The sequence below is a fragment of the Pteropus medius genome, unplaced genomic scaffold (assembly GCF_902729225.1).
Source record: "Pteropus medius unplaced genomic scaffold, Ma_sr-lr_union100, whole genome shotgun sequence".
Lineage (NCBI taxonomy): Eukaryota > Metazoa > Chordata > Mammalia > Chiroptera > Pteropodidae > Pteropus > Pteropus medius.
The window spans coordinates 10,571,699-10,595,495 of NW_024349519.1; the positions used below are offsets into that span (position 1 = coordinate 10,571,699).

Genomic DNA, 23,797 nt, shown 5'->3' on the forward strand with positions numbered 1-23,797 from the left:
GTGGCTGCACCATTTTACACTCCTACCAGCAACACACGAGGGTTTCAATTTGACCACAACCTTGGTAACACTTAGATTTTTTGTTTTTTCAATAATAGCCATCCTAATGGGTGCGATGAAGCGGTATTCCAGTGTAGTTTTGGTTTATATTTCCCTAATAACTAATGATGTTGAGCATCTTTTCATGTGTTTATTGGCCATTACCTTTTTTGGAGAAATGTTATTTCAAGTCCTTTGCCCGTCATATAGAAGTTTTTGAATGTTGCCAAGTTTTGTGGGATGTCACCCTTCATTATTTTCTATGAAATTTCACAAAAGATTCAGTGTACCCTTGTCTTTTAAGGTATTCAATGTCAATGCACCTCTGCCTCCACGGAAAGAACAAGAAATAAAAGAATCCCCCTATTCACCTGGCTACAATCAAAGTTTTACTACAGCAAGTACACAAACACCACCCCAATGCCAACTGCCAGCTATACACGTAGAACAAACTGTTCTTTCTCAAGAGACTGGTAAGATCTTTGCATATGATATTTTGAAGACTTAGGTGAAAGCTAATTGTGAATGGAAAGCAACTCTGTAGTGATACTTTAGCAGTTCTTTCCTAAGTAGTGAGCATTTTCTCTTTACATGTTCAAGTGTTGACAAACCCTTAATGCCTTTTCCTCTGTTAGGTTCACCATTAATTTTAACTTCTGTAGAGGTGGAACTTAGATGGGCGATTTACATGAATATGTAGGCTCATATTTTTAAATCTGATTACTTTGATTGCCACAGACAGTGATAGGGGTAGATAGGGCATTGTCCAGTTGCTTTTATGAAGGTTTTGAAACTGTTCATTCTGTTAATAGTTTTAGCACAGAGAGATGGCTATTTGGCCTTTTCTCTTTTCTTTCCTCTTATGATAAAAGCATTGATTAATATGAAGATAGAACTTAGTATGCTTATTCCACTGTTTGCTTAGAGATAGGAGACTATTTTGCTCTTTTACGTGATTCTAAATCATAAAAGAATAAGCAACTTTGTAATTATTTCCTAATTTAAGAAGCACTTGTAGATTTTTAGCGTCGATATTTTAGGCCCCTATTGAGTCTTCTAAAACTTAAGCCTGAGCAGATGAATTGTGCGTTCTGGGTACTTGGTTAACCACAGGGGGCAGTAAATGGAAATCCCTGCACCTAGCCACAAGGGACCTCATCTTTCCTCACCTGTACTGTGCAAACATAGGGCAGGTGATTTACTTAAAGGATATTTTTGTCATATGCCTTTTCAATTATGGTATTAATGAAAATTCATTTTCTTTTCTCCTTGATCTGGAACATTTAGCCTATTTTTTCTCTTCAATTATGGTAAAATATAGATAGCATAAAACTTACCATTTTAAACATTTTTAAGTATACAGTCTGTGACATTAAATACATTCAGATTGTTGTGCAGCCATCACCATCATCTATCTCTAGAACTTTTTTTTTTACCTTCCCCAGCTGAAACTCTGTACTCATTTAACACTAACTTCGCATTCCCCTTTCCCCCCAAACCCCGGCAGCCACTATTCTACTTTGTCTCTAATTTAGCTATTCTGGGTACTCACCTAAGTAGAATCATACAATATTTGTCTTTTTGTGACTGGCCTGTTTCACTCAGCATATCTCTAAGGTTCTTCCATGTTATAGCATGTGTCAGAATTTCCTTCTTTTTTTAAGACTGAATAATGTCTTATTAAATATGTTATTTAAATAAAGATACCTATATCTCTTTCTATATAGATACATATATATATAGCACTGTTTTTTTTTTTTTTAATGTAGAAAATTGTATTAAAGGTTTTTGGTATACAGTAACTTTTCAGTATAAAGAGAATTTAATCTTTATTACCATTTAACTCTTGGACTTTAAAACTGTTTCCTTAAGCAGCAAGTTATCCTGATGGAACTATTCAAATAAGCAATGGTAGCCTTGCCTTTTACCCAGCACAGACGAATGTATTTCCCAGACCCTCTCAACCATTTGTCAATAGCCGGGGATCCGTTAGAGGATGTACTCGTGGTGGGAGATTACTAACCAATACGTATCGGTCCCCTGGTGGTTATAAAGGTATGCTCTGAATAAAATTTAATTATACTCAATTATTTTGTCTATATATTTACTTGATTCAAACTATTTTTACGTTACCTTGCTCCTTTTTGTAGTCGCCGTTTATAATATAGTAGAGAACCTCCTATTTCTGCAAAATACAGTTTTCTAATATACCTATTCTCTATAGCAGAGGACCTTTTTGTATGAAAAGCAGATTGATCCTGGTATTTATCCAAGTGAAAGGTTGAGCATTATTTTCTTCTGGGGATGAAGTTTGGTTTTCATGTTTGAATAATTTCTTTTGTTAATTGCTCAAAATGTGTCATAATTAGACGATGCCCATTTTATAGTTATTTGTCTACCAGAGTATACCACAGATAAAAACATAAACTTTGAGAGTATAATAGTGATGTCATCTTTAGTTATAAATGTGGTTCCAAGTATTCCAGTCACTGGTGTTAGCAGAGTTCTCTACACAGAAGCCTTAACTACCTACTCACCACATTTCCTAATCCCACCTACATCCCAGCAGTAGTGAACTTCTGCAGTTAGTTGACTTATTTGAAGTCAGCAATATTTTATAATCATGTATTGTAGAAGCAAAAAGAAGGCGTAAATCTAATGATGACATTATATGATCAATTTAACTTTAAAAATGGTATGGAATTAGACTATTCAAAAGTTTAGTATAATTTTGCTCATAATTTTATGTAAGTTGTTTATTTATTAGGTTTTGATACTTATAGAGGACCTCCTTCAATTTCCAATGGAAATTATAGCCAGCTACAGTTCCAAGCTAGAGAATATCCTGGAACATCTTATTCCCAAAGGGTAAGAATAGTTGTCATGATTGAATAGTAGTACAGTTGTTGATGTTAAGCTGGTGATTAAACTATAGCAGAGTCTTAAATTGTTATAAGGCACTCTTAGTTTTTACTTGTAAGTACTGTAGAGAGTGGAGTTGGAAGCTTTTCTAATAATCCATGGAGGATAAATGACAACTTAGAAGGTCTTAAGGACTTTATTAATTATGTTTGCATGAACTCATTTACTCCTCCATCCTATAAGAGAAATCGAGGTTCAGAAACAAGTTAAATAACTTGTGTAAGGTCATAAGATGAGCACTAAGTAAATGGTAGGACTAAGATTAGACTGCACGTTTCTTAACTCCAGAACCCATGATCTTAACTTTACTATATTGCTTTCAATTTAACTTTTCTAGATATCAAGTATAGCAAAGTACTTTTTATATGTTTAATTTTTTTGTTAATTCTGATCTGAATAGCTCAACAGATTTTCTTTACTACATATCCTAAGGGACCGATAAGAGGATGTTATACATTTCACTTTAACAAACCTTGGGAACTCCCTGTCATTAGTCATACACATATGAATATGAATTTATACATCGACATTTTCAGTTCTGGAGTTTTACAAGCCTTTAAGCATGTATATCTGAGCAGTGTTTTTTGTATAGTACTTAAAACATTATCATTTCTGTTGGAAATACATAAAGTACCTGTGCTTGAAGAGCTTACAGTTATGTGAGGTAAATTAGATGTCTGTACAAAAGCAGTATTGAAAAGAGGTGAAGAGCGCATTTGGGATACAAACCAAGTCATCTAAACGACTTGAGTTTGACCCCTGATTTCACCACTTGTTGCGTGACCGCAGGCATGTTACTTAAACTTTCTGAGCTCTAGTTCCTCATCTGTTAGATGAAGACAGATGTTTGTTACTCATCTTCCTCTGAGGTGTTTGTAAGGGTTACTCTGTGAGATACTCTGAGGATGAAATGAACTAATACTTATAAGTGCTTAGTACCATAGTACCAGGTATATATCAAGTATGCAGATGTTATTAGCTGTTATTACATGATTCTCATGTACTATGCGAATGGAGCGCATTGATAAATGTACACTATAGTAATGGAGCTATCTGTTCTTAACACCAATATCCTAGTATTTTTGTGTGCTGCTTTAAATTTCTTTCTGAGGAAACATTAATAACAGCGGTTGCTATTGGAAAGAGGACTAGGGGTCTGGGTAGGAGACAATTGTTATTTTCATTGTATACTTTCTTGTACTGTTTAAATTTTTTTATTACATGTATTAATCTAACTATACCACTAATTACACTTTTCATGGGTTGTATGGTAGTGTACTTTTATCATACTTAGGAGTCAGTTTGAAATGTTGCCTTGAACATTTTTTCTTAAAGATAATAGACTACATTTTCAGGCAGTAATAATTCATACTAAATAATTCTTATCAATTCCATGGTCAAGACAAAACAAAGCCCTGACATAGTTTGTAATTGTTTTTACAGCTTGGTTTATGAATAGAGCAAGATTGAAATAGTCTGTGTTCTTGCTTTATCTCCTTTTTTTATTGAGATGAGGGACAGAGGGACCATGCCATATTTCTAAACTTCTCCCATTACCTAGCATTGTATTTTTTACATAGTATTTTCCAGATGCTTTACTGTTTTTGCAAATATTAACCTAATTGATCAGGTTAATTAACAGTTGAATCAAGTATTGCTACTTGTTGCCCTTGCATTATTTGTTTTTCTTGGTGTTTGGAAACATCTGAGCCTCTTTGGTTGTTGAAGAAGGCCAGATAAAGGGCTAAGAAGACTTTACTCTTACAGATTTACCAGTCAATAATCTTGAATAATAACTAATTGTGTTGCGTTTTTAGTGCTGAGGTAAATATTATGTGTTCATTTTAGGATAATTTCCAGCAGTGTTACAAGCGAGGAGGGACATCTGGTGGTCCTCGGGCAAATTCAAGAGGTAAGGATGATTAACTGAGTAATTTATTTACCCAAAACATACCTCTAGATCTTTCTTCATCCTCTGTCAAGTTCTCCCCAAAGTTCATTGTTTTCAGCATTGATTTTGTTGATGTTTTCAGTTTGCATACGTTGTAGTTATAAAGACCTGAGAGAGATATTAGATTGCTTAGAAAAGCTGTGGAAATCAGTTTTCAATTTAAGTAAGAGAGACAGACACAGATATTGACTGATTCAGTTTTTTGACACCAGAGCATAATTTAACCTTAGATATATGTTCACAATTATGACTTCAAATAGTCACATGTGATGTTTCAGGATGTTGGTTTTTGTAATGATGGGCACTTCCAGATATTCTGGGTGTCACTATATTAGTAATTAGGAATAAGCAACAATTAAGACTTGAAACAAAAACAAGAAGGTACTTATAATACTTTTTAAAATGTGAAGGTACTGTTAAAAGATTCAGTGTAACTGAAAAAAATCAAGAATTACTGAAGATTAACTAACTTTGTCACAGGAAAACAATCTTTTCCTTTTAAGAAAGTAGCCAATATTCACATTGCCTTATATCTGAGCAGTGTTTTTTGTACAGTTCTTAAAATATTATCATCTGATGATATCGCATTAACTTGGAAATAAAGAACAAGCATTCATCATGGGGCTTATAGTACCATAACAAAATATCTTTCAATGGCTGGTAGTTCTAAAAGTTGATTCTTTTATGTAATCTCAGTTTTCTTGTGTCCTTCTACATCAGATACTTTGAATAGGTTAGTAATGAGGAATGAGGAGCACAGTGAGAATTATGGGAGAAAGATAAAGAAGTAAAAAGAATGTGCAAACCTGGGTTTTAGACTTTGCTAACCTTAACTAGTGTTAAGTTATTCAAACTTTCAGGGGCCTTATTTTCTTAATCTTAAAAAAATAAAAAAGAGACTACTAGACAAGGCCATCTTCCACCTTTAGAATAGTGGTGTGAAAGCGTATTGCCAGAAAAATCTAGAAAAGCATACTGTAGCTATACTTTATTGCTTTTATTTTGGAATTGACTATAAAATGTATCTTTGTGTTTCAGTAGCCGACTAATGTTAAATATTGTGTTCAAAGCTAACTGCTTCATTATGAGAAACTCACTGTTGCTAATAAAACAGCAGGGTGGAGTGATTCTTCTCAGGTGAGCAGCCCAGAAAGAGACAACGAAACCTTTAACAGTGGTGACTCTGGACAAGGGGACTCCCGTAGCATGACCCCTGTGGATGTGCCAGTGACAAGTCCAGCAGCCACCATACTGCCAGTCCACGTGTATCCCCTGCCTCAGCAGATGCGAGTTGCCTTCTCAGCAGCCAGAACCTCTAATCTGGCCCCTGGAACTTTAGACCAACCTATTGTATTTGATCTTCTTCTGAACAACCTGGGAGAAACTTTTGATCTTCAGCTTGGTCGATTTAATTGCCCGGTGAATGGCACTTATGTTTTCATTTTTCACATGCTAAAGCTGGCAGTGAATGTGCCACTGTATGTCAACCTCATGAAGAATGAAGAGGTCCTGGTATCTGCCTATGCCAATGATGGTGCTCCAGACCATGAAACTGCTAGCAATCATGCAATTCTTCAGCTCTTCCAGGGGGACCAGATATGGTTACGTTTGCACAGGGGAGCCATTTATGGAAGTAGCTGGAAATATTCTACGTTTTCAGGCTATCTTCTTTATCAAGATTGAAAAGTCAGTACAGAATTGACAACAAGAGGATGGTGTTCTCTTTAGTGGGATTAAAGGAAAAGTAGTCCTTGACCTTGTGACTGATTGGTTTAGGAAAATGTTTTCATTCCTAGAGGAAGGAGCAGGTCCTTACTTTTTTGTTTTCCTCCCCAAGGTGAAAAAATTCAAGCTGAATGACACTTAGCACTAATCTGGCACTTTATAAATTGTGATGTAGCCTCACTAGTCAAGCTGTGAATGTATATTGTTTGCACTTAATCCTTACCTGTATTAATGTTCAGCTTACTAAACTGACTGCCTCAAGTTCGGGCAAGTTATAATGCCTTGTTGTGCCTCAATAAAAAAGTTACATGCACCTTCAGTGTTCTTATTTGGTTAAATGTTTAATTGAGAGGTAAAATACTTAATTTTTAGTATTCACCACTTTGAATTTTTAGTATTCATCACTTTGAATTTTTAGTATTCATAACTCTTGAATAAGGGTATTTATAGGTTCATACCATTATGGAAAATATGAAGCCTTTTATATATAGCAGTTTCTTTAAGAGTTACTTTTCTCTGATATAAATGCTGTTCATCAAAAGATTTCATTTGTTTTCATTGGCCAAATAACACATTTTCCTTGAAGCTATCTTGCAGGAGGGCATGTGTTATCTTATAGTTAGCCATCTTCAAGGTGCAATAGCAGATGTACAGGTAATACTGCTGGTCCACCATCAGTCAGGCTAATGCTTTCTAGTGGATTCTCAGTTTGAATAACAATGTTTAGTCATCAAAAAGCATAGGTTTGTGGTCAGATAGTGCTCTGCTTGAGTCCTGATTTTGCCATGTAGTAACTGATCTTGGGCAAATTACTTTACCCCTGAGATCTCTCTTCTGTTTTTTTGTAAGACCATTTCCCCAAATGTAAAATGGGGGTGATGATAGATCAACTTCATAGGGCAGTTGTGAAGTTCAACTAAGAATATATCTAAAAGACTTAACACAGTGCCTGACACATCAGTGTTTAATTAATGTTAGGTGCTGTAATTGTCTTTCTTTCTTTTTGAAAACTTAAGGTTTCTCTCTGCGTGTATATCTTGACTTATGTAGCGTAGCAGGCACTGCCAGAATTTAGTATCCATTCTAGACATGTATTCTCACAGTTTACAATTTAAGCTTGTATGTTTCTCATTAATAAGAACTTAATGAATATTTTATTTCTCAATTACTTTAAAGAATAGTTTTCAAAATTAGCATTTTGGTTGCAATATTCTGAAGTATATTAAGGGTTGGAGAAGGCCATTCTTACTCTGCAACCAAGGCAAGTCACTTGCTGAGGCAGAAAGTTCTTGTTTTGACCCTCCTCTCACTCTGAGGTGTTAAGTAATCTCAGGAAGATAATATAAGAGCATTAAATTATTATAGTAATATTTTTGAGTTGGGCATGGGTCCAGCAATTAAACTCTGAAAGTGTGCTTAACTGCAATATTAAATGTTAGTGTAGTGTTCTCAAGATAGAGGATGTAATGTGATTTACTATTTAACAGAACTTTTCAATTCGTGGTAGGTACTTTGTGGGCTAGGGATATTAGTATTCCTGATAAATTAGTTCATGGCTTTTCTGTCCAGAACACAAACAAAAAAGCATATAGAAAAGCAGAAATATGATCAAGTGATTGAGGGGAAAATTTGATGTTTAAGAATGACATTGCCTACGGCTGTGCCACCCTGAACAAGCCCGATCCCATCTGATCTTGGAAGCTAAGCAGGGTCAGGCCTGGTTAGTACTTGGATGGGAGACCACCTAGGAAGACCAGGTGTGTAGGCATAAAAATTAAAAATAAGGGATTGTAAGCTGACAAGGTCCTTGCAATCTGTGAGGTCAACTAAGGTTGCCTTGCCTAAAAAAAAAAAAGGTGTTGATCAAGTTCGAGGCCTTTCTCAGCCTTTTTTTTAGCTGTTATGTTTTGGACTACAGTAAGGTCTTTAGCTTAGTCTTCTGTACACAATGTATGTTTAAAATATTTTGAGTGCCTCCATATTTTTTAAGGTGTCATAACAAGAGATTAACTAGGGTCTCCCTTCATAATAATAGCCATGTTTTAAGAGAGTATTTTAAATGAAATACTGTTTTTCTAAGTGTAAAGACAATGAACTGGATATTGACGACTCTTAGGCTTATGAGAATAAATGGACAAGAGCTTTCATGCTGAAGCAATATGGTAACTTTTTGAAGATAGTTTTTCTGGAAGCCTTTAGTAAAAAAAAAAAAAAGTAGATAGCTTTACAGAAAGATGTATACATGCACAGAGTTTAGATACATTTGCAAGAGATAGAGTGAGGACCATAGATATACGTATAGCCCATTTGCGGACTTTGTGTAAAGAACTTTAATGGGAAGATCTTGTAGATATGACTGAAGTGGAAAGGCATGCTATATAATTACTATGTAGTCCCGAGTTTATAGATACTTAGTTGTCTTACTGGAGGTGGAGGTAAAGTAAGTTTTTCTATTTACTAAATTATCCCCCAAGTTTTTTTCTTTCACTTTAAATCTTTTAGTTTTTGTAAAGTGAATTTTTCTCCAAGAATTGTGAGCTACTGACTCTTATGTCTTCTAAAATGATTTAGTAAATAAATGCAGGTATTTTTTTTGAAACAGGAGCTTTTTTGAGGGGTTTATTCACTTGCCTCCTCCACCAATTATCTGTCAACCATCTCATTTTTTTAACTTTCTCAACTTGCTATGTTTTTACAGTGATTTTTAATACTTTGATCCTTTTTCAAAGTTTTAATTCCTTAGCTTTAATGACTGATGTTCTATTGTGATTCTTTTGATAACTAGGATGATATTTTATGTATTAAGTGAAATAATTGTTGGCATATAGACACTAAAGTTTTTCCATATGAACTCCACTGTGCACACATACCAAACACTTTATTTTGATAAAAAAGTTTCGATTTGTCTCTCTAGGTCCTCTACTTGCTAATCTATCTAAGGGGTATTCTTAATCACCACTTTAATGATTAGGCCAATAGCTTTGTCCTCATTTTTCAAGCTCTTGGGCAAGTGTTGACAACAGATAGGTACAACTCACTTGCTACCAGTGCAAAATATTGAATTCCAGGTTATAAAATAATGTCAACCATTATCAATACCAAGAGGCCTGAGGCTCACTGATTCTGTTTCTCAAACATCCCTTTATTCATTTTATTTCAAGGGTCTCATACCTTTTGAAATACATGGGTTTTCTGGTTTTTTTTAGAAATACATGGGTTTTCTGGTTTTTTTTAGAAATACATGGGTTTTCTGGTTTACACCTGGCTTTGGGATTACAAAGATGAATGACATTCAGATGTTCAGACATATCAGGTAGCAGGTATATTAATTTCCTCTGCTGAGAGCAAATCTTGAGTTATTTCATTGCTTTCTATCATACCCTAATTTTTTCTCTTCTATATCTGGAATGTTTACTATTCAGAAGTGAGACCTCCTTGGACCAGTTCTTTAAGTTTCTCATCTTTTGTCTCAAAGTTTCACTTTCTGGGAGGTTTCCTAGATTTTCATCTTTCAACCTTTTGCAGAGTTTAAAATTTCTGCTACGTTTAAAATTTAAAATACATTTCTGTTATATGAACATTCCTTACATATATGTATTCTGTTCTTGTTTCATGATTGCATTATTTCTAGTTTTAAAGATTAAGTTTTCTTCTGTATTTTATTTCTTACACCTTTTTTTTGTTTTGTTTTAGTCTCTTATCTGTAATATTATATTTGCTTAGAATCTTCTGATAATTGGTTGACTGTTTATATTTACGAATGGGGCACCAAAGGGTTGAAGTTTTGAATGTGAAAGTGGAACTTGTTGACTTTTGGTGGGAGAACACAAGTATAGGGTATGGAAGAGCTTCCTAAGTAGGACATAAAATCCATAAAAGATGGACAAATTTGATACAACTTGTTCCCCTAAAACTTCTGTTTAGGAGAAATCATGTCAAAAGAGGAATGATCACCTGTGGAGGCGGGGGAGGGGGGAATCATTAAGAAAAAGATATCTCAGAAAAGGGCATTATATATGAAGAGGCGATTCATACATACAAAAAATGATCAATAAGCATATGTAAAGTTTTAGAGTACATATTTTGACAAGCATGTATAGAAATGGGTATTCATACTGTAGATGGGAATGAAATTGGTACATTTTTGGAGTGTAAATTGGCAAGAACCATCAAGATAAAGTACATGCTTTCTGACCCAGAAATTCCACTGCTAAGAATTTACAAATAGTTTTAGAATTATGTCAAGGTAACACGCATGCAGATATTTTGTATAGTATTATAATAGCAAAATTGGAGAAACAACCGAGATGCCTGTCAGTAGCAATTGGTTAAATAAGGCAAAATGATACAGAGTGTGCAACATCATTTGTGTGAAAATTTCTAAAAGTATGCGTATGTGATTACTTGAATCATTTTTTTCTGTTAGTAGCCATAAGAAATTTGATAGTGTTGGCCTTATGGAAAGGGGGTTGTAGTAGGAGGGAGGAAGATGACTTTTCATTCTGAATCTTACTGTAGAACTTAAAATGTACATATCACTTTTGTTAAAAAAAAAAATCTTAAAAGATAAAATGGTAGGTTGCTATGGTATTTACCCTGCCTTGTTTTTCTTTGGATTATCCACTTGAGGGTTTGTTTTAATTATCATTAAGCCTGGAATAACACATGGAGGAGCTTTACCATAGAAATCTAAATACCTTCCACCTTTCGCTAATATTTGCATTTCACCTCATAATTTACAGAGTACTTTCATCTACGTAATCTTATTCGATCCTCACAATGACCCTTACGAAGTAGATACTGTTTTAGGAGATAAAAATAGAGACTCTTGGAGATTGACTTCCTAAGGCCGCTAGTATAAGTGCCCAAGCCAGATTTGGCTTTCTCAAGTCCAAATACAGCATAGCATTTTCTACTGTACTTTTCTTCTTCAGTTCTCAGGGTGCTATTACCTTCACTGTATTTTCCACTGCTGTTTTGCATGCACACGTTTTTGGTGTGCTACTCAGCTTTGCCATGGCAAACTAAATGCTTTGTGAAGTGGACAAGTGCACTCAGTTGAGTCTGTCAGAAGTTATAGTTTCTCATGGGTCCTGAAGTTGAGGCAGGGTGACTTCGTTTCCAGTGTGAAATGTGGAAAGCCTGAGGAAATGAAGAAAAAACATTTTGAGGGGAAAATAACTGATTCGAAAATAGATGTTTCTTCTTTAGTTCTAGTTAATGCTGCTATTTTTAGCTTCTGTCCCTCCCCACCACCACTACCATTTTAGTCTGTAGGAGAAGGAAGTTTCTGACTTCTGTTCAGAAACTCCCTAACCCCCTGTTACTTTAGTTTACATATCACTGATTTCTTTCTTTTTTTTTTTTTAAATTTCTCTAATAGGTCTGTTACATTCTTAGAAAATTCTACTCAAGGCTTTTGGTTACATCTTAAAGGAGATTACTGTTGACTTAACAAAATACTAAGAATCTTATAAAATGTATCTATGTACTCGTCTATATTTCAGGTGCTCTGCCAATATTGATACTTATGGAGTAGAAGAAGGATTTAATCACAAGCTTCCCAGTATTCACCACACATTATTTAACATGGTTTAAAAGACATATTGTTAAACTTACAGGTAGGGATTTTTGTGCATTGGGTTTTTGTTCCTATTTCCTTTTTACCATATGGGCTAGATGTAAGCCTACTCACATGTACCAGCAGATGAGCTGCTGCCAACGGATGCAGAGGACAGCTGTGTGATATTCCATTTAGATGACTAAAATGTTAAATTTCAAAAAAGGCCACAGTGGCAGTGTTTGGCGTAAAAAATTACTTTTTGTAACCTGAGCTGTAACCATGTTAGTTGTTCTCATTGGATGCTATATTTCTAGGGTAATAACATCCACTTCTATGGTGTCAGCTAACCTCTATACACAGATGACTCACAGTTTTTTAACTCCATCCTTTTATTTCTTCCTCTTCCCCCTGTCATAGCTTCCTGTCTTCTCACCCAGCTTTTTTTGTGAGTGCCAGATAGGGATTTCCAATGGTCACTGGAAATTTCTAGCTGTATAAACCATAAGCTTGTCTAGTTCAACATGTCCACAGGCAAATTCATCTTTCCTCCCAAATCTGATGCTCCTTCCCATCTTCTCTGGTTAATGACTTCCACAGGTCATCAGGGCTTGAAACTTTAGAATGATTCTTAATTCCCTTTGCTACTTTGTTTATTTAATCAGTCACAGATTCCTGTTGATTCACCCTGTGAAATGTCTCATATCTCTCTTACCTTATTTATTACTACAGTGGATATCCTGTTTCAGACCCCATATTTCTCTTATATACATCCATTTATTCATTCAGCGAGTACTTATTGATTGCTTATTATGTGCTAGGCATAGTGTGAGACTATATCTCACCATGACACATTCCTCAAAGGTTGAAAAAGGTCTTTCCTCACTCCTTTTAAATAGAATACAATGAAAATAGTTAATATTGAGCATATACCATGAGCCATGTGCTTATCTCATTTAGTCTTCACAACATCTCTTAGAAGCAGATGAGGAAACAGGCACAGAGATGAGGCATATGCAAGCCATAATACAACAATACAAAATAGCTCAAATTTAAAACAAGATGAGGTTATCAATAAATACAGACATCTTTTCATATCATTTAAAGTAATAAAAAAGGGGACTTGATCACATATAAGTTAAACATAGTTTTGGGAAAAGTTTTAAAACAAATCAGAACAGAATTATAAATGCTTATGGTTGTTTTTTTTTTCTATTGTATCAGATATTACTAATTTGACAGCATTGTTTTATAATTGTCTTCACTGATTCTTTTCAAAGCATATGAAGTTTTCATGGAAACATCAACTCTGTATATTAACATTTTTATTTTGAGATAAAAATGTAATTGGAAGAAATAATACAGATGGATCTTGTGTACCCTTTATCCAGTTTGCTTCATTGGTAACATCTTGCAAAACTATAGTACAATATCATAACCAGGATACTGAGATTGATACTGTCAAGATACAGAACATTTCCATCACCACAAGAATCCCTCATGTTGCTCTTTTATAGTCACGTCCACTTCCCTGTTGTCCCACCTCGACTTTGACCCTTCACAACCACTGATTTGCTCTTTGTATGATTTATTATTTAAAGAATATTATATGTAAGAATGTTACATAAATGGAATCAGATAGTATGTGACCTTTTGGGATTGGCTTTTTTCACTTAGCATAATTCTCTGAAGATTCATCCAGATCGTTGAGTGTGTCATTCCTTTTTATTGCCCAGTAGTGATCTTTGGTATAGATGTGCTACAGTTTGCTTAACTGCCATTTTCCAGAGAATCTGTACCATTTTACACTCCTTCCAAAAAATATACGAGTGATTCAGTTTTTTTTGCATCCTTGCAAGCATTTGGTAGTGTCATTATGTTTTTTTTAATCTCTTCTCTTCTTTTATGTTATTGGAATGACTGCATCAAGTCTCTCCCTACTCTAAATCTTTAGTGCTACCAGAGTTCAGTTTTAGACATGTGCCTTAAAGGACTTTGGTCCATTCAGGTAGAAATGTAGTAGGCATTTGGATACATCTAGTCTAAGGAAAGAGATCTTGGTTATTAGTTTTGTAAGTCGTCCCTATTGAGTTGATAGTTAAAATTACATAAGTGGATGAAATGACAAAAATAGAATGAGAAGAGAAAAAAAAATGGGCTGAGAACAGAGCTCTGAGAAGCACCAGTGTTTAAGAGTTAGTTAGGTGATCAAGCGAATAATCAAAGGGTTAGGAATATATTCTTTAAGAGAAAACAAATATTAAAAAAGAAGAGCATGTAATATAGTGTCAAAAACCAGAGCGAGACTTTGATGAGAGCTGAAAATGTCTCCTGCATTTGGTATGTAAGGATCAATGTTGATTATTGCTTGGAAATGGTAGGAGAAATGAGGGCAGAAGCCTGGGGATAGCTGATTGAAGCATGAATAGTAAATAAGGAGATAGAGACAGTGAATGAAGACTATTCTTGAGAATGAGAAGTGAAAAAAAAAATGAACGATAAGAAAGCATTACTGAAGAAGACTGTTTTTTAATTGGGGGAAATGTTTTTAGGTTGAGGTTGAATCACTGAAAAGAGGCTGAAAATATAGGAAAAAGTTTTATAAGTTGTCAACAATGACCATGATAATACCTCAAATTTATGTTAATGAAAAATATATAGAAGCAAGAAGAGATATTATGGAGCAAGGTTCCAGAGGAGATGGGAGAGGGTTGGGTTCAGATGGGAGGATAGGAGGTGAAGAAGGGTAAACAAAGATGAATTTGTGTTTGAGTGAGTTGAGCCCGATGGCTTTCCTCATCTTTGAAGGGCTCTGTGAGGTGGGGTAGGGAGTTTGAAAAGAGTTTTGAGTGTTGGGACAGTTGCTGAAGGAATGGAAGATGGTGGTGATCAAAGACAAGGAATAGGATTGTTGAGCCTGAGAAAACACACATTTGTAGTGGCATCAATTTGCACAGTGCGTCAAAGGTAGATCTGAGAAATGATTTTGGAGTTTAATAGCAAAGAAGGATATGTAGTCAGAAATAGACTGAGGAGAACTGAAAAATGATTGAGTTGGAAAATAGGTGTAGAATTATTGAGAGAGAAGGAGAAGAATAGATCTTAACTTGAAAAGAGGATATTGGAATTAAGACTTCAGAGGTCAAGGAGTTTTAGATTATCAAGAGGTCCAAGAGAGTGGGTTAATGAAATAGCATCGAGATGAAAGGCATTATGTTTTCTAAGACCGTGGAGTACTGAGCTCGTATTTTATTTGAAATTGGTGGAAAATCATCAAGGAAGGCACATGACTGTATTAACCCTTAAGAAACATTACTCTGATGGCCATGTGGAGAAATTAAAGAAGGGCAAAACTGGAAGCAATCAGAGACATATTGCTAGATACTTTTGCACCCAACTAAGGGGCATTGTCCCATTTACAGCCTCTGCAGAGGGGATGGATAGCTTTCAGGTAGCCAGGTTTTCTGCCACAAATGTTCTACCCAATTGATTGAACTCAATTAATTGAACCAGTCTAAATTATCTGCTTCTGGAAAGGTCACAACCCCTCAGATGTATTTTGCCCACCGTCATTTATTATTTACTAAACGTAATTAGCACTCCCCGTTCTGGGTTAACCTCAGAAAGAAGCAGCTCCTTAATATTTTTATACCATTGAAATTGCCAGGCCAGATGTGGCCATAGTGAGTGGAAACAGTACTACTTTTCTGACGGCAGAAAATTTTCAGAAACTCTCAGGCATGTTGTTAGTTTCTCTAATCTCTGTATTTCCAGAATTACTCCGTAAATATATTTCATCTGTTTATATGTTTACATTTGTCTCTTCTGTCAGATTGTAAGTTCTATCGTAGTAAGCCCCATCAAATTCATCTTGTAATGTGGTACCTAAATATTTCAGTATTCTGGCTCAAAAACACGTTTAGCAAATGTTCAATGCATGAGTGAATGAATGAATGAATGATGGCTCCCATAGACCAAGGGAACCCCGTCCTCTTGTGGGATGGATCGCATGGTCCCCACAAGTCTGCCACGGAACAGGCTCCGTTGTGATGCCCACACAGTTCTAGGACTACCAGAAAGGGCCGTCCCGTCTGCATCTGTTTCATTTGGAAGCAGCCCCGCCGCCAGGTCGCTTCCCCAGCTGCCAGGGCCGTTTTCAGCACACAGCATGGCGGCCGCCTGCGTGAGGCAGCGGGCCGAGCCCTGCTCCGAGGCCAAGACGCGGTACGCGCGCCGGCCGCTGGGGGGCGCCCGCCCAGCCTTACGCTCGGGGGAAGCGGCCGCCGTAAAGGAAGCGCCGTTTCCTCTCCGACTTCTCCCGCCTCCCACCGGCTGTCGTAAAAGGGTGAATGGAGAGCGAGTTGTGGGGGGTGGAAAGGGAGGACAGGGGGCGCGGAGTCAGAGTGGCGCAGCAAGTGGCTGCAGGTGGCGACGGTGGCGGGGAGTGGGGAGTGAGGTAGTCCGGGGTCACGGAGAAGGAGGCTGAGAGGGTCGAAAGGAAAACTCAAGCTGCAGTCTGGCCTACTGGTCCGGGGGCCGCGGAGCCCCCACCCGGGGAGATGGACCTCAACCGAATCATCCAAGCGCTGAAGGGCACCATCGACCCGAAGCTGCGGATTGCAGCCGAGAATGAGCTCAACCAGGTGAGGAGCAGGCCCGCGGCGTCCCCTGCCTCCGGCTGCCCGGGCTGTCCCTCCTCGGCGCCCCTGATCGCCACCCCCACCGGGGCTCCGAGCCCGGCGCTGCTCTCGGCCCGGGGCGCCCCCCACCCCCGCCCCAGCCTGGCGGCGCTCCCGGGATCTTTCCTGAGCAGCCCTCGCACCTGTTGGCCGCCTTTGCATCTTTTCATGTCGTTTTCCTTCCCCAGTGCAGCTTGTTGAGCCGGCTTGGTCCGCAAAAAGCGGCTTTAGCAACCTTTGCCAGTGTTTTCAGGGTGAGATTTCTTGAAGTACGCTGACTTGGGGGCGCGGATAGGAAAATTCACTTAAAATTCGAATCTGAGTTCAGCTTTTCTCCAGACCCAGCCCTTTTTAGGTGTTGCTCTGGGAAACCCTGCCCATTGCCTGCTTCTGTGGGGCTGGCAGGGCTGTTTTGACACTGATTGGCAGAGTTTTGTTGGAGCGCTGGGAAATGCTGTCGGGAGAGTGCTATGGGAAGAGTAGGCAGTTTTCATGGTGGGACTGCTTTACAAAAGACACGTCGAATAATACTTGTTTGGAGGGATTTCTAATAAGCGCCAAAATATGTAAGACTTTCTTTTATTCCCCCGTCCTCGATTCTTACTAACTAGCCTTGACCTGGTTCCAGCGATACTACCGACATTCCCAAATTTTAATGATCTCACACTCTAGCTTATTTTTTCCTCTTCACCTGTAAGAATTAATCATAGACTTTTCACTAAAAAGTACCTATTAAGGTCTAGCCCCAGGATAGAATGACAGCTGTTTGAGGTCGTGATAATCCTTAAAATATAAAGGGATACTCCTAAATTAGTGGTTCTCAAAGTGTTGCCCGGGATGAGCAGCGTCAACATCACCTGGGAACTTGTTGGAAATGCAAATTATGGGGTTTTACTCTAGACTTAAGAAGTCAGGAACTTGGAGAGTGTGTTTTAATTAGCTAGCTAGGTGATTCTGTGCTTCCTGTAGTGTGAGAACGACTGTCCTAAGTGAACGTTTCTGTAGTTGACTAAGATATTCTCTAGCTGGAGTTGGCTTTCAAGTGCAGGTATGCCTGGCGACTCTTTGAAAGGGATGACTCTAATGGGAAATCTGGGTGGAGCTTGGAGTAAGCGTGAGTCCAGGATTTCCAAAAGATAAAAGGGAGAGTGAAAACACTGACTCATGGGTGAAGGTTGAGTTGAAGGGAAGCCCAAAGGAAATGTACTGGTGCCTCGAAAAGAAAAGGACTCTTACTCAGAATAGGAGAAAGTTAAAATCAGTACCTGTCCAAGTCTTTGCGTAGTAGAAGTACTATATGTTGATTGGCTAGAAAAGTAGTAATCCAGGGGTTGGTTAGGAGGAACAAAACAAGAGCTGAACTTGCAATCTACTAGTATGAACAGGGGAGTTGGCCTGTCAGCTACTCCCTCTCCTCACAATGAGGCCAGATGTTACTTTGATAACGTCAATAGGGATCGGATCTTTGATACCATGCTATACTTTCCTGCCTGTTAGCCTACCCTTTCTTTATTTCTGATTCATCAATATGTAAGTGCAGTTGACTTTATAGAAGTGGAAAAGAGAGATGGGAGAGCCTGAAGAACTAGAAGAGACATTTAGAACCCAATTCTATCTTTTTCTTCATGGTATTTCAATACAAATCCATTTCATTCTCACTTTTCCCTGCCCCATATTCCCCTAGGTCATCACAGACTACAATTTCCTCTGCAGCTTCTAAAAGTAGCTTATTGCTATGCTACTCATTTAGCAATTGTATTTTGTATAGTGCTTTGGATTGTAATATGCTCTCACTAAGTAGTTTTTTGACTTGTCTGTAAGTAGAAGACTAAAGTATGCCACACAACCTTGTAGGAAAACATGGTTATAATGTTAGGTTTTGTATGCTTATTTTACTTTTACCATTCTGCTTTGTTGGGTAAATAAACAGGTGGATAATTTACCATAAGTGATTAGGGGCAAGCTCATTTCTTTTAGTCTAGGTCCCTCCTCAGCAAATATGTTCTGCATAGAAAATGGGGGTAGTTTCTACAGTGTACTGATTATTTGTTAGTTTCCATTTAGAAGACTAGGCATCTTCAAAATATAACAGCCTTATTTGGAACTATATTTTTCTGGGGCCATCATAATTTCCATTACCAGTGACTAGTTCCTTGATTGCTATTTGCGATATTGTTTCTGTGGGAAAATGCATTTTCATTTTTATCTCAGGATATTAAGAATGCATTCTGTGCGCATTCCTCTTGGTATAGAGCCCCAGAATTCCCTTTAGCAGCAGCATAGGGAGGTAGGAATGGGTAGATATCTTGCACCAGTAACTCATCTAGAAATGTGTCGTCTTTTAATAAATCATTCTCCACATGACCTCAACAGGGAAATAAGGATATGTGCTTTCATTGCCAGGCTCTAGAATCCCTGCTTTTCCATGTATCTGTAGGTATCATTTCTATTGCCCTTTGAGAGAGTTCACTTATGTGAATAACATGTTTATGTTATATTGCAGATACTAGTATAAGACTCTGCTCTCATAGAGCTTACATTCTAGTGGGGGATGCAGACAAGTAAATAATATAATTTCAGATCATGACTGCTATACAGAGATTTGAAGCCTTAGAGTTTGTTGGGATGTATGTATAGCATGATCATTCTCTGAGGAATGACAATGAGTAGAGACCTAGGTGTTGTGAAGGAGTGAACGAAGTGGAGAACTGGGACAGGAACAGAGGGAAGGGCAGGTTCAGTAGAGACCCTTAACTTGGCGTGTTGGAGGACTAGAAAAGTTGATGTTGAGGGGGCAGTGAGGCAGAGAATGGGAAACATAGGTCTTTGCTTTAAATGAGTTCTCATAAAATGCAGAATTTAGCTAAGCAATTAAGGTCTTTAAGAAAACTTCCTAGATACAAAGTAAATATCTTCAAGAAGTCATTGAGAAATGTCTTATTATTTTTCTTAGAAACGTGAAGCCCAAAGTGGAAAAAGAAATTGGATAAATATTTGTGAGTTAAGTAGTATGAGAATACATCTGAATTTACCATTGTATGTTTTAACTGGCTAAGTTTACATAGATTGAGTTAAGGCGGAAAGGAGAAGACAAAAAGTTGCAGAAGGTCTTTGAATTAGCAAACAGTTGCAAAAAGAGGAGTTCCAAAATGTGTACAATGGCAACAGTGTTGAAATAAAAGTAGTTTCCCCAATAACTACTTTCATATAAGTAGCATTAATCTAAGTGTAAAGGTGGTTTTGTACGTAATGTGTAGATTTTTAAAAGAATAAAATTATATAGATTAGAACTGAACTATGTAGGTATTTTAATCTTTGATTCACTACAAGATCTTCCAGTATTTCAGAAGTTACAAACAAGAGTTATAATAATGCAAATGTGGAAATTGTTGGAGATTGGGCTAAATCTGTATTAATTTTGACTTCTGTAAACTGCTGCTAAAAGAAATTTTTCTTTTAAAATTCTGGTTGTTTCAATTGTGGACAAAAGAATTTACTTCATATACAACAGATTTAAGATTCCGAGGTTTATACAGGATAAAAGGAAGAAAAATTAATAAGATAATTCAAAATTTTACTGAAAGATACAGAAAGGTTTGGAAAGCACGATGTTCTTGGCTGGAAAGGATCAATATTTTAAACCTGCTAGTTTTCTCCAAAAATTTTAGTCAAAGATTTATTTTAATAAATGCTATTATAAATAAGTAGGAAACATCTTTCCTACTTAAATTAAAAAATTAAATGGTATGCATAAACCTAGTGGTGTATCGAAAGGGATGCCACCATAGATCCAGGCTTGTGGGTTCTTGAATAGTCTCTCTGCGTCATTTGTCTGACTTTTAGCCTTGCTGAGAATTTACGAGTCTTTTCTGAAATGTCAGTGGGCAAGGCCAAGTATAAGCTCTGTTAATACGGTCTAGGTAGTAGACATCTGGTGGAATATGGTCAGAAGGAATGTATATTTTTGTTCTTCTAAAGTCATCATAGCTAAACTCAGGAGTAGGTCAAAGTAGACATTTCTGTGGGGTGAAATGACCCAGGCAGCAGGCACTTTGTCAACATAGGACATTTGTTAGGTTTAAAAGATGCTCCAGCACCAAAGGGCAGCTGCTGATGACAGCTCTCAACACTGTTCCAATCTGGGCTGGTTCCTCTCCATAGCTCATACACAGCTATTTAATGTTGTCTATTTTCCTGTGTCAGATCTTCTGTTTTCTGTAGCACATGTTTTTCTCTTTGTCAAAAATACCATAAACAAAATCAAAGCATAGATAATCTGGGAAAAAACACTTGCAATAGATAGGTCGAATAAAAAGGTGAGATTGTAAATTCAGAAATAGTTCTTAGAATTTATTAAGACTAAAGCAAATATTCCATGTACAGAAGGATAAAGAGAATAAGAAATTTGTAGGAAAAAACAAATAGCCAACAAACAGGAAAAAATTCAACCTTTAGGAAATGTAATTTAAAATATGAATAGAGTTTTAAAAATTTGAAGGAATGATAATGCTAATCCCTATACTAGATGGATGGACACACTCATATACTACTGTTGAGAGTGTAAATTGCTACACCCTTTCTGGAGAGCATTTTGACCATATATATATATATAAAAAATAAAATGTTCATATTCTTATATTCATCAATTCTAAATAATATTTTTTGATATGAAGTATTTTAATAATCTTTGTTTTACCTTGGAGAGCTTCTCTCACTTTAAAAGTTTTTCTTTTACTTACAGTGGTATATATGGTAACAGGTACTAATTTTCATTGATATTGCCCTATTTTATAAATTTTTTTTGTAATTTCAGTCCTACAAGATTATCAATTTTGCCCCCAGTTTGCTTCGGATTATAGTCTCTGACCATGTGGAATTCCCAGTACGCCAGGCAGGTGAGTTGATTTTTTAGCCTTTATAAATATATTTATGGTGGAAGTAGAAGTGAGATTTTATTCTAAATATTTGTGATTTCTTAAAAAAATAGGAAACAAATATTTCTAATAGCTTAAAAAATCACTTTCTCTCTGGAAACTTAGAGGTCGATACTGAGCTCTTAAAACTCCCCTAGCTTTTTCTTGCCTCTTCTTCCTCCACCTACCAATTCTTTGCCTCTGTAACTTTGTCATTTTTCCCCTTAGATTTCTCGATTTTGATAGCTTAATTGCCCTAATTTTTTTATGATTCCTGGTGGTTAGCTTTTGGGCCCAGAGATTAATACCGTAAATTTATACATGTGGATCTGAGCTCCATTCATGTGTCGGATCATATAGATAATGTATTGCATGGATGTCCCTAACTGTATGATTGGGGAGCGGGACTTTTGTTTTAAACATGAAACTTACTTTTAAGTCAGTGAGACCTTATGGTAGTTCCATAATGTCGTATATTGGTCATTTGGTGGTGGTTGTTGTTTGTGTTTGCTTTTTTAATGAACTAGTCATTAGAGCCCAAAAAGTAAAAAAATGGAGAAAGCCTTGGAGCATCCTGAGTCCTGAAAAGATACTAACTTCAAGGTAAATGATAATAGCTAATTAAAAAAATATATATTTAAAAAGACTTTTTAAATTATGTTTGTGACATATACTCATTATAAATAATTTGGGCAATATAGAAGAATACCAAGAGGAAAGCAAAAAAACTACTCAACATTCATCACTCAGAAATGACTATCATTCACATTAGGTAAACATTAGTCTTTGCATGTGTTTGGGTAGAGGATAGATAAACAGCTTTATAGAAATGGGATCATACTCTATGTGCTGATAAAAATATTTAATTTTAGTTGAACAAAACAATAAAAAATGTAAGGAATCATCAAGCTTTGGGGAAATAGTTATAATAATATGTATGATTTCCTGAAAGAACCCTTTGTGCTTATGATTAGAAGAACCTCTGAAAAACATTCACATTGGAATATTTTTTTACTTTAATAAGGTTTATACAACTTCTGTGTAAGTCTTTTGAAATCATTGCTTTCAATTTTACTTAATCTTTGGTTTATAAAATAGGCTGTTCTTAAACCACATTTTGCTAAATGGAACCTATTTTAATAACCTAAGTGTTTTAGGGCCATTACGAAGTTCCTATGAAGTTTTGTGGAAGTCGTATTTTTAAAGATCTTAAAGCAATTTATTAAACTAATATGTTTTCTTTATATAACATAAACATTGCAAAAACACAGCATTTTTGCATTAGATTGGTGCATGGTTCTCCAATTTTTTTTTCTATAGACGTGGGCTTTAAAATGTGACAAAAAACAGTTTATATTACACATGCTTTTTTATCATTTCCTTTTTTATTTAGCCATGTACCCTTGGGAGATTGCGCCATGTCAGTGCATGTGCATATACTTTACTCTTTATAATAATTGTTCAGTATTTCTTTGTATAGAACTACCATAGTTTATTTAAACAATTTGATATTAATGGATATTTCCTTTATTGTCGCTTTTTGTTATCATTGATGCAGGCAATGCTAAAATGAGTATCCTTAGACATATATCTCTGGATATTTGTGGGAATATTTTCATAGAATAAATTATAAGAAATGGAAATGCTAGATCAATGGATATTAATGATATTATCATTTAGAATTTTGAATCTGATCACCAAGTTGCTTTTGCTTGCTTTTTCTATCAACAGTGCATTAGAATGTTAGGCTCCTCATATCACAACCAGATCTGTACAACTTTGAATCTTAATAACTTAGGTAACTAAGGTTTGATATAAAATATGAACTGCATTTAAAGGCAATTTTTATCTTTATAATTTATGTAGATTTCAAATCTGTCACAGGACAGAGTTTATCTTGGTGGTTGATCATTTTCTAATTTATTAGGACAACTTCTATCTTAGAGCATCTATAGTATCATAGAGTTTGAAATACACTGTGTAAAATTCTACATTATCCTAAATTTAA

General features: G+C 36.2%; 2 protein-coding genes, 1 long non-coding RNA gene and 1 pseudogene across 20 annotated transcripts in view; 3 read left to right on the top strand and 1 right to left on the bottom strand.

Annotated features, from left to right (window-relative positions):
- Positions 1–6,950, top strand: part of CAPRIN2 (caprin family member 2) — a 39,709-nt gene extending 32,759 nt beyond the window's left edge. For 3 of the 17 annotated variants that reach the window (XM_039882383.1, XM_039882377.1, XM_039882378.1), the window contains exons 15-19: positions 344–512; positions 1,912–2,094; positions 2,807–2,907; positions 4,810–4,873; positions 6,027–6,950. In XM_039882383.1, the coding sequence (XP_039738317.1) occupies positions 344–512; positions 1,912–2,094; positions 2,807–2,907; positions 4,810–4,873; positions 6,027–6,595 (1,086 nt within the window). In that variant the 3' untranslated portion in view covers positions 6,596–6,950. Of the gene's footprint in view, positions 1–343; positions 513–1,911; positions 2,095–2,806; positions 2,908–4,809; positions 4,874–5,950 lie in introns of all 17 variants that reach the window. The other 14 variants (XM_039882380.1, XM_039882382.1, XM_039882387.1 and 11 more) reach the window with 13 other exon arrangements.
- Positions 1–17,430, bottom strand: part of LOC120618307 (uncharacterized) — a 35,347-nt gene extending 17,917 nt beyond the window's left edge. The window contains exons 1-3 of one of the 2 annotated variants that reach the window (XR_005657217.1): positions 17,020–17,430; positions 11,590–11,779; positions 4,916–5,020 (exon numbers count right to left, since the gene is read on the bottom strand). This is a non-coding gene — a long non-coding RNA (uncharacterized LOC120618307). The remainder of the gene's footprint in view (positions 1–4,915; positions 5,021–11,589; positions 11,780–17,019) is intronic. The other variant, XR_005657216.1, reaches the window with a different exon arrangement.
- On the top strand, positions 8,288–8,405 carry LOC120618623 (uncharacterized; annotated as a pseudogene).
- IPO8 (importin 8) overlaps positions 16,572–23,797 on the top strand; it is a 54,392-nt gene continuing 47,166 nt past the window's right edge. Inside the window, exons 1-2 of the mRNA XM_039882394.1 lie at positions 16,572–16,840; positions 21,690–21,771. Coding sequence (XP_039738328.1) covers positions 16,757–16,840; positions 21,690–21,771 — 166 coding nt within the window. The 5' untranslated portion in view covers positions 16,572–16,756. The remainder of the gene's footprint in view (positions 16,841–21,689; positions 21,772–23,797) is intronic.